Genomic DNA, 11,446 nt, shown 5'->3' on the forward strand with positions numbered 1-11,446 from the left:
GTTCTCTCCATAGGACTGAAAGCAGGACGTGGCTCCATATGCTTCTCTATGTCTGTCATGCACTACGTTCCATATACCAAAAATCACCTGGCTTCATTCAAGAAATATTAGTGACAGCATGCACTCATCTTCTAGTTATATTATACAAATTTTAAATAAACAAGTCCAGTTAAGAAGAAATGTGGTTGAATGCTTGATTTCTCTCACTCCACTTTTCATACTTTCTTAAGGACCATTTCCAAATATGCTGCAAGCAGTAACAAGTAGGCCTATTAACCACATTTATTTATCTAGTTCATTTTGATTAGTTGCAATAACTCATCTAGCTTCTGTGTTGTCCCATGAGATGAATTTAGAGTTCTCTATTATAACAGGCATGCGGTGAACTCAGGATACACTATTAAGCTCTGCTTTGCTGTCTGAATTCTTTTCATGACTTAATGAGTCCTAGGCAAACATCCACAAAAAATAACATTTCATGTATACTCCTTCTGCAAGGTAACAGTGCAGTCTGAAAGAAGCAAAAATTATAATACTTTATTCTTTTTTTGTAAATGCATAACTCAAAATTTTTTTTCATTTTTCTATAGTGCTGCTGGGTCTGTTTAACACCTGACCACTATAAAATGCATCAATAATTATAGCCCACTCCAGTGTTTTACATTTTTCTGACATGTAATTAGTTATTTTTATTCAAAACTGAAATGAAAAGACAGAAAAAGAAATATTTAGGTAATTATGCTTCTTAACTTACAGGTAAGGTGTAGCTTTCTACTCTTTTGAGAAATGTTAGTTTTTCATACCAAAAATGAAGACATAGGTAACTGGTGTTTAATAAATAAAACAAATCTTAACATTGTTTCCAGACTGCCTTTGTTTTCAAACCCTTACAGATATAGACATGCCTGTCTTTATGCAACAAACTAATGTTCACCATTTTTCCAGTTGCATATTATTGTCTATAGGTGGTTAGTCTGTCTCTGAGTAGTGAATACCACTGAATTTTGAAATATTTTAAGGAAAGCTCCACAAATGTAACATGGCAATAATAGAAAGTTTTGATTTTTGTTTAAGCTCAAGTATGCATACAATATGAACATATCTTAAACTTTGAAAAGATCACACAGAAAGGTCCAGCCATACTTGCATCAATAGTATGCCACATACACACACACACACACACACACACACACACACACACACACACACACACACACACACACACACACACACACACACACACACACACACACACACACACACACACACACACACACACACACACACACGCACACACACACACTAAAATAAAGGAATGATGACTCCTCCTTAAGGGCAAGCTGCATTTAAATTTGGCTCAGTTGGCTTTTTTCTTCCTTTCACTGGCAGTTTTGCAGGTCATCCTGTGTTGTAAAATGACTCAAAATATTAGCCACAATATAAGCAGGTTGCTTTTTTGGACTGTCAGTGGCTCTTTCATTGGGTTTTATCTTCTGAAATCACTGATGGTCTGTATGTATGTTTAATGCAAAGATATTTTGCTTTGAAGAGCTAATCTGTCTGTGAGGGCCAAAGGGATATCAGCCAGAGTTGAGCATGTGTTAAAGCGTGACACTCTGCTAGACATCATACTTGACTGTTTTTTCTTATGGTAGAAATAACTGCAAAGGTAAAAACGGAATTTGTCATGTAGCGAAGCATAGATAAAAGGGTTATAGCAAGCAGAACTCATAGCTATCAAATGGCAGGATACTTGGATGATGTTCACATACTTCTTCTTCAAAATAATAAAATCTGGATCAATGTCCCTTATTAAGTTGACCATCTGCAGAGGCAACCAGCACACTGCAAAGGCAAGGACTGAAATGACTAACATGCGGAAGGTTTTCTGTTTCTTTTTGATCCACCTTTCCTGGATGCATGGGGTTGCTCCTGGAACATTCCTCTTTCTCAAGTGTCTTGATATAGCACAATAAGAAATGGAGACTGCTGAAAGTGGGAGCATATAAGACAGAAAAAGCATTGTACAGGAGAAAAGTAGTCGTTCTGTCTCCTTATGGTTCCAAAACTCTTCACAAATAATCATGTCATGGCCAATCTTGTTGAGGTCAAGATAATGGGTATGTAAAGCGACAGGTACTGAAACGCCAATGGCAATTACCCATATAAGGGCAACAATATAAACACAACTTCGGAAACTTATCCTCTGACGAATTGGGTATGCCACTACAATGTAACGATCAACTGCAATTGCTGTGAGAGAAAGTACAGATACAAACACAGTAGCTGCCTGCATCTGAGTAACAAAGCGGCACATGAAGACCCCAAAAAGCCAGCCTCGTAATTCAAAGGCATAGGATGCAGTCAGTGGAACACAGAAGATACACATAATCAAGTCTGCAGCTGCTAGGTTCCCAATAAGGAAATTGGTGGTGCTATGCAACTTTTTTGTAATTACAATAAGAACAATCAGAAGAAAGTTGCCTACACATGCCACTATCACTAATAAGGCATACAGTGGAATGAAGAGTGGTTTATAATCAAAGAGTAGATCAAGTCCAGTAAATGCAGGTACAGAATCATTTTCCCAGGAGTCATTCATTAGTGTATTCGATGCCATGATGCACTATTGCTTCATATAGATAAATCCTGAGATGCCTGAAAAAGACAAGAGAATATTTTATAACTGCCTTTGAGACATTTATCAATATGACTTTACATTTTATTGGTCCTATTCCTAGCCATCATCCTATGATAAAAACAATACGTTTTAATAAAGTTAACTTTTCTTAGTTGGACAGTGCATCTGTTTCGTCTATATATAGATCAAAAATGTTACAGAAATGAAAACAATTTCAAAAGCATGATGTGTTACAACATGCATACTGCTAAATGAACATGCTTTATTCTGGTAATTTAAAACATCTGCTTAAAAATAAAATAACCAAGAAATGGCATAATTCTGAAACATTTGTTGTTAATCCAAACATAGTGTGGTTCATTAATGTTGAAGGCAATCATCTGCACCTATCCTCTCCCAGACTTGATCAGCAAACCTAGATCTAGAATGGATGGAGCAGATCATTAGAAGTCCCCCTCTCTAAGAGAGAAGATAAAAGGCTACCACTGCTGCTCACTTTTGTGTGGCAGGCACGAAGCTAGCAAAAGCAGGCTTACGCCTATTACACCTGAGAGTCTTCCTGATTTAGAAGAGTATTTGGCAGGGCTCACATGCAATTTCAACATGACACACTGAACACTGAATCATTATGGATGATAGAATGCTGTTTGTTTTATTTTATTTTATTTTATTTATTAAGTTTGTTGACCAGGGTAGTGGGTTGCTCCTTGAGAAACTCATTTCATACACCAGGAGTGTCAGATAGAAATAAGGATAAGAGCTCCTCACTAACTTCAATGCATTAGCCTGATTTCTGGTGATCCAACTCCCCTAAACTCCCTCCTTTAAGATGCCAGTATGGTGTTCATTCTGTCTGCAATAACAGAGGGAGACCAGGGTGCTAGAATTCTGAAGATAAGTACAATGAAGAGAAGAAAAAAATCTATAGTGTTTGTATTTGTCATGTTTACAACTGACTAATAATTGCTGTTAAGGTTATCTAGTGACAAGGGTTCATCGGGTACTCCCTTAGCGGCTTAGATATTCTCTTATGCCTTTTTTCTAAAAATAACAAAGCTATGCATTATACGATAATGTACAATTGCACCAATAAAATCTCAAGACTAAGACAGGAAAATCTTCCAACATCTAAAATGTGAAGTCAGAAATCTAGCTTAAGCTAAGGATTTTTCAGTAATGTGTTCAAAAGCGGTTATTAAACATAAAATTAATAAATTCCCATTTCGCCCTAAATATATTTTTTTCATATACCAACAAATAAGCTGATCTAAACTATCTTGTTAATTTAATATACCTAATATGGCCTGGCCAAGTAGGTATACTGATCTATAAATAATCTATTTTTTTTCTACAAGTATGTTATTTATAGGTTATGTGTGAGAACACAATCAACAATTACAACAGCATCAGAATTACATAAATACAAATGACTGTGGTACTCCATAAGCAACAGTGCAGGACTATATAGGGTACCTGCAGTATAAGGTACGGTCTGCTATATATATATCTAAAAAAAATAGTGATCCGCAGTCCAGCAACATACTGACACTGCAGTTCTTAACACCAAGAAAGCATTTATTGTTGTCGACTGTCCCACAAATCTCTTCAGAAGAATTGAACTGAATGTTTGCAGTCAATTGTTAGTTCTTTGGATGGTCTGCCTTTGTGGAGGGGAATGATGTGAGATATTTTCCATAGAAGTGGAACATATTGTTCTTTAATAAAGCAATTAATCAAAATAGAAATGGGGTAGGCAACTGAAGGAGCAGCAAGTTTTAGAAATTAATTTGGAAGTTTATCTGCAGTGATGTAGCAGGGTTTAAGTTTGGTTAAGAGAGTCTTTATATAATTAGTTTGAATGGGTGTGAAGGTGAAGGGGTTGTGATTATCTGGGGCAGGGGTGGGGACAGTAAGTGGCTGGGTTGGTTGGTTGTCTAGTAGGGAGGTGATGGTGTTGATGAAGTGGCAGTTGAGTTGAGCTGAAATAGGGTCTAGGTTGTTTGAGTTGACTGGGGGAGGGGTTGAGGTTCAACTGGGGTTGAGGAGCTAGATGATGGATTGTCAGAATTTTGGGGGGTTATTTTGGTGTTTCAGTTGACAGGATTGGAAGTACATTTGTTTGTCTTTTTTGATCTGTTTCTTTGTTACGTTTCTTAGTTGTTGATAAGTTAAGAGGTCAATTTTGTCTTTGGATGTATGGTAAGCCAAGAAGGCTTTATCTCTTTGCTTCGTTAGTAGTTTAGTGTCTTTGGTTAGCCACAGGAGGGGCATAGTTTTAGTGTGAACATTTCTAGTGGGGCAAGATTATTAAGTATTGTAAGAAAGGTTCTGTTGAAGTACTGAACAGCAGTAGGTGTTTAAGTGGTGTCCAGTCATATTGTTGGAGTAGGAGGTTAAAAGTAGTGGGGGAGACATTTTTTTTAGTAATGATGTATTTATGAGAGATGTTGCCTTGGGTATGCATGTATTTCCTGTAAAGAAAGGTTGGAGAGTGGTCGCTGAGAGAGTCAGGTAGGCAACCGGCTAGTTAACTTAGGTTAGGTTTATTAGTTAAGATCCAGTCTAATGTTGACTGCTTGTTGGAATGTTTGTCTGTATGAGTTGGACAGGTTATGGTTTGGGTGAAGTTGAAGAGATTTACAAAGTTGGATGGGTTATTTGATGTGCAGGTTGCTAATCCAGGTTAAAGTCACCAAGCACAAGAGTTTCTTGGGTAAATTTGGTAGCTGCCCAGGAAAGTAGATTTTTGATGATGGGAAGGTTATTGCCAGGAGGAAGACAGGTGGCTATGATCATTATTGCTTTTTTAGGGTTGGTTTCAAGGCAGGTAGTCAATATTTCAGAGTTGGGTAGGTCAGGAGGGATGCGGGTTAGTTGTATGACTTTGAGGGTGTCTTTAACCATAAGAGCAACACCACCTCCTTGTTTGTTAACTCTGTCCAGTCTAATGATGTTATAGCCCACTGTGAGAATTTCACTGTCCTTAATGTGGGGCTTTAACCAGGTTTCAGTTATCACTGCTATATCTGGTGATTAGATGGATAGAGCAACATGGAATTTACTGGTTTTATTTACGACGCTACAGAGATTGAAATTTATAAGGAGCAGGTCTAGTGTATGTCTACCTACATCTGATCAAGGAGCAGCTGTTCAGCTTCTAACCTATGAAACACAACTGACAATAGGTCATGCCAATGAAGTGATGGCACTATAGTATCTTTGTGTGAGACTACTGTACATTGCTTTTGGTAGTTTTCCTCTCCTCAATGTTATTTATGGAGTTTTCCTTTCCCCACTGCTGTGAGACAGTGAAGTTAGTTTCTAAGCCAGGGATTTCTTCCACAACCATCACTTTATGGTTTACTAATGAAATCTTGAAGGTCATAATCCTGAGAGCATAATATGTAAAGACCAAAATACTGAAGACCACAATATTGAACTCCTGAATCCCCACTGCCACCCCAGCAGACCCCATGTTAGCATTCGTTCCTGAGTTCACACCCCTGTAGTACCTATGTTAGCACACTTTCCTAGGTTCACATTGGTAAGGGAATTTGCTACTCAAGATTATTAGACATTGTAGTCTTGATTGTTTTGTCTTTCAGTATTATGGTCTCAGGATTATGATTCTCAAAACTGTGGGCTTCTGGACTGGGATAGCAAACCTGTTTTTATTTAATCTAGAGCATCTTCATCTCTATTTTTATTATACAACAATCCTTTGTGTCTTTGATTCCATAACCTCCAGGTTACTACAAACAATATTCTGCCCAATTTCCAGTTTCACATTTTTTCTTTCTCATATTTTCCATATAATATCACATCCATTGCTATATTTTAAATCATTCCCATTTGTATTCCTTTTAAAGCCTTATCCAAACTGTTCATTTTTTGGATTCTAAACAAACAATGAGCCAGATTCAAGAAGAAACTGTGATGTGTACACCTCTATGTACACATCATGGTACCTTTCCCCAGTTCAGCAACCATCCTTTTAGGGTACTGCATAGGTTCATAGGTTCATAGGTAGGTATTAGGCTATCAGCCCACGAGCCTACGTAAGCCTAGCCAGCAAGGTACCATAACTTACGCCACCCAAGAAAGTTATTTTCTTGTGCCACTGTCCAGCAGAGACACAGAAGTGATCCCCTGGGTGTATTTCTTTTTTCACATCCACTCATCAAGATTTTTCTTGAAGAGTGCTAATGAAGAACTTTGCTTGACATAGATGGGTAGCTTGTTCCGGAGTATAGGAAGTCTCTGGGACAGGAATCTATCCCTCCAGCATGTCCTGTTTATTGTGGTGACAAGGTTTAGGTCCCTAGAGCATGTAGCTTGGAGGGATTGGGATTTCCTTAGGTGTAGTATGTCCAACAGCTCTGGGTTTGACATAGCTTTATATGTTAGGCAGAGATCACCTTGGAGTAGGCGATATGCTATGGAGTAAAGCTGGAGTTTTTTGAGGCAGTCAGTGTAGGGCATTTGTTTGAGGCCAGTAATCCTATTTGTGAGGTACTTCTGTGGCCTTTCCAGCTGCTGTAGATGTCTTGTGAGGTACATTCCAAAAGGGGCGTTGTACTCTATAATGGGTCAAATGAGTGACGAGTAGAGGGGAACAATGACCTCTTTTTTCCTGGATGAGAACCATTTTATGATGAGGTGTGTCATGTAGAAGGACTTTCTAACTACTGTGGCGATGTGACTATCAAAGGAGAGACTAGTGTCCACCTGGGTCCCAAGGTCTCTTATCATGCATTCAGTGTTAAGTAGATTGCTGCCTATGTGGTAGTTCATGGGTACAATGTTTTTACCAAAGGGTATGACACTGCACTTTTTGGCATTGAGCTTGAGGCCATGGCTCTGACACCAGGCATCTGTCTCAGTGAAGCCCTTCTGTAGGATGTCCACATCATTTGGGGACTTGACTATGGCTCCTAGTTTGCAGTCATCTGCGAACTTCATCAGCCAGAGGCCTTCTGTGTTAGCCTGTACTTCAGAGAAGTAGATATCAAACAGGAGAGGTCCCAGGATGGAACCCTGTGGCACTCCACTTGTCACTGCCTTGAGGTCAGATTTGGAGTCTGCAACTTTTACAGTGTGGGTTCTGTCAGTGAGCCAGTTGGCAACCCATCTTGTGACATAAGGATTTATACCTAGTTTAGTGAGTTTAGCTATAATTCCAAAATGGGGGGTGGTGTCGAAAGCCTTGGCAAGGTCAAGATAGGCTGTGTGAACCACCTTACCCTCATCCATGGCTTTGGTGACTGCCTCAAAGAAGTTGATCAGCTTCAAGGAGGCAAGATCTGCCTTTCACAAACCCGAACTGGGTGGGATCCAGAGTTTGGAGGTTAACAATGTCTTTGTTTATGAGTTCCATGATAATATGTTCCATGGCCTTGCAGACCAGGCTCGTCAGGCTAATAGGTCGATAGTTCCCGGGATCAGTGGTGGCTCCCCCCTTGTGGAGTAGGATAACTGTTGTTGTGCGCCATTCAGTGGGCACAAAGCCTGATGCGAGGCTATTATTGAACATGGTGCTTAAGTGGGGAGCCAGTTCATTCTGAAGTTCATGTAAAACGCAGCCTGAGATGTTGTCCGGTCCCATGGATGCTGTGTTTTTGGCTTTATAGAGTGCAGCTTTTACCTGCGTAGTTGTGATTACAGAGACTCTGCATTCTTCCTGTATAGATATGGGCCCTTTAGGGGGTGAAGGGGGGGGTAAAGTTAGCACTGAATCGATCTGCCAGGACGTTGGCAATCTCAGTTGGTTCTGTAATTTTCGTGCCTTTGTGCTGTAACTCAGAGCAGATCTGGGTTTTGCCATCTAGATTCTTGACATAGCTATAGAATGCTTTGTGGTTGCCCTTGGATTTAGTGGTGATTTTGTTTTCGTAGCTAGCTTTGGAGGATCTTATAAGTTATCTCTGCTTCTTACTGAGGCTTACCAGGGAGCTTCTTCACTCATGGGATTTTACTCTCTTTTGCAACAGTTTCTTCCTTCTGTTGTACAGTTTGTTTATGGTAGGGGACCACCAGATTAGCTTCCTTTTTTTGGAGGATAGCATCTTGGTTCTGTTTGGGATAGCATGATCCATGCACTCGTGTAAGTGCTTATAGAGTGCATTTGTGTAGGATTCAGCAGTTGTAGCTGTATTGTCCATCTGCATGGGTGTCATGAAGTTCACCACTTCTGTCTTAAGAAGCATGAAGATGACTTTGGAGAAATTTTTTACTGTGGTTTCCTTAATGGGGGGTGGGGGTGGGATGTGGATATCAAGGGTGATAAGCTTATGGTCGGATCGGACCAACGAGGAGTTGACTTCAGGTGTGGAACACCAGTCACTCATGTTGGTAATGATTAGGTCTAGGATATTGTTGCCCCTGGTGGGGGTGTGGATAAGTTGATCTAGGGAATTGGAGTTTATGAATTCCAGAAAGCGTTGAGCTAAGGAGTTGGTACACAAGTAGTTTTCCCAATTAAAAGTAGGGTAGTTGAAGTCGCCTATTATTAGGGTGTTTGGTTAAGCCCTAATATTTTCCAGTACATCAAGAAAAAAGGAGTGGGAATCCCGGGGCATGGTGGGGGAATCTGTAGCAAGCTACAATTTGGATTGCAGTTTTGCCCAGAGTTAGTTGCACTTGGATAATCTCGGATGCATTATGCTGAGCAAATAGCCTGGAGGTGTGGATATCCTTAATGAATATGGACACACCTCCACCTTTGTTGTTTCCGTCCAGGTTACATGGTCGAAAAGTGTGGTATGAGTTATAGCCTGGTAGTGCAGGCGTGCTCTCTGGAGCCTTGAACCAGGTCTCAGTCACTGCGCAGATATCGATGTTCTCCATTTTAAGGAGTGCCTTGAGTGAATGCATTTTGAGATTTAGACTTCTAGCATTGAGTAGCATTACCTTCAGTTTTTGTTTGCCTGTTCCTGTTATGGTGGTGGTGGTGGTGTTATGCATAGTCCACTAATACGAAAACATGCAGCACCAGGTAAGGTTGGCCCCACAGTCATGTTGAATGTTAATGAGTCATTCTGGAGGGAGAGGCATATGCTAATTAGGTACATGGTCTCTTCACTGAACGGCCTCCAGGAAGGCATCTACAAGGCCAAGAGATTCAAGAAATTCTTCAGCCATGTACATCAGCCAAAAAGACATTTTCAACCACATGAATATGGTAGGGGAGGACCACTAGACACCCGGGATTACTCATAAAATGTAATAATGGCACCAACATCATAACAGGGAATGGGGTGGAGGGATGGAGGAATGCAGTAGACACTAGGGATTACTCTTTAAGGTACCATAAAGGCACCGACACTATAACAGGGTGTGGGGGGTAGGGGATGCATTAGACACCAGAGATTACTCTTAAAGTGCCATAACAACGCCAACATCATAACAGTGATCAGGGGTGGAGGGAACCACCATGAACCATGGATGACTCATGTAGCAAAGTGCCATACTAGCACAAAGAGCAGTACATGGATTGGAGGAGAGGGATACACTAGGCCACCAGCACCTAATGGATATGTGCTGTAATGGCACTCAAACTATTACAAGAGTGGGATGATAATGGGAAGACAGATAGGGTAGGAACAGGTGCAGTGACTGCGGCGTTTGTGTGTGTGTGTGTGTGTGTGTGTGTGTGTGTGTGTGTGTGTGTGTGTGTGTCTGTGTTCATATTAGTATAATTATGTGTGTGAGAGAGGGGGAATGCTGCTGACTACATGAGGAGCAGGTCACTACAACAGCATGCAGATAATCAATGATCAGCATATCACAGTAATAAATGCGATTCAAGATGCATAAAAATTAGCTGATAATAAGGTCTTACCTCAATGTGGCTAATATATTTCTGAATTACAAATGGGCATGTCATGGGAGAAGGGGATTGTGCTAGGCACTTTAATGGATTCTCTGTAATGTTTTGTTGTTTCTTTTTCATTACACTCATCATATTTCATATTACATTTAACATTACATTTAACTGGTAAATTATTCAACAATATTTTCCACAAGAAATCACCTGCTTCATAAAAATTCTCATATTTATTTTCTTCTATTCTTTATAGCATTACATCTTGTTTTAGTTCTTTCCAAGGATATGTCATATTGTATTTCTCCAAAATATTGTTATACTATAATTTTCAGTTTTTAGTAATCTCATTAATGTTCACTTTCCATAATTTTATTTTATTTCCATATTCTTATTCTTCCATTCTTTCTTGTTTACCACGTCTTGTCCCTCCTTTGTATTACTTTATACCATAGATATAACACGTTCCCCATCATTTCCTATTCTATCTCTCTATCTCTTTCACTGTTGGCATTACCGAGAAAATAATGCATAGATACTAAGTATATTATAGGATTACATTCAAGCATCATCCTTGTTTTTTATTGTATATCACCCATATTTTCACTGGACTTACTGTCAGTTCCCAAATAAAATTAAAAAATATTTCAAATCTCTCTTTCTCTGTTTCACCTGGAAACATTTACAACCCCAAATATGCTTATTTAACTAACATGTACACCTTTATCATACATACTCCTTTGTTAAATTATAAATTAAATCTTCTCCACTGTAATATAATTTTTATTATTTCTTCCAGAATTATTTTCCACTGTTCTGCTAAATTTTCATACTGTCCAAATACCACTGTTAATACGCTTATTTCCTTTTTAGTATAGCATATTCCATTTTTTCTCAGTTTTAACAAACTCATAGCTTTTCCCCCTTCTATAACAGTACCCTAGCTTTCTTTAATAATTCTTCAATGTGTAGCACCACTTTAC

General features: G+C 39.3%; 1 protein-coding gene across 2 annotated transcripts in view; it reads right to left on the reverse strand.

Moving 5' to 3' along the window:
• Positions 1–1,254: 1,254 nt before the first annotated feature.
• LOC122804362 (prolactin-releasing peptide receptor-like) overlaps positions 1,255–11,446 on the reverse strand; it is a 204,467-nt gene continuing 194,275 nt past the window's right edge. For both annotated transcript variants that reach the window (XM_044074180.1, XM_044074181.1), the window contains exon 2: positions 1,255–2,658. In XM_044074180.1, the coding sequence (XP_043930115.1) occupies positions 1,523–2,620 (1,098 nt within the window). In that variant the 5' untranslated portion in view covers positions 2,621–2,658 and the 3' untranslated portion in view covers positions 1,255–1,522. The remainder of the gene's footprint in view (positions 2,659–11,446) is intronic.

Source organism: Protopterus annectens, chromosome 6.part0 (assembly GCF_019279795.1).
Source record: "Protopterus annectens isolate FY-2018-M chromosome 6.part0, PAN1.0, whole genome shotgun sequence".
NCBI lineage: Eukaryota > Metazoa > Chordata > Ceratodontiformes > Protopteridae > Protopterus > Protopterus annectens.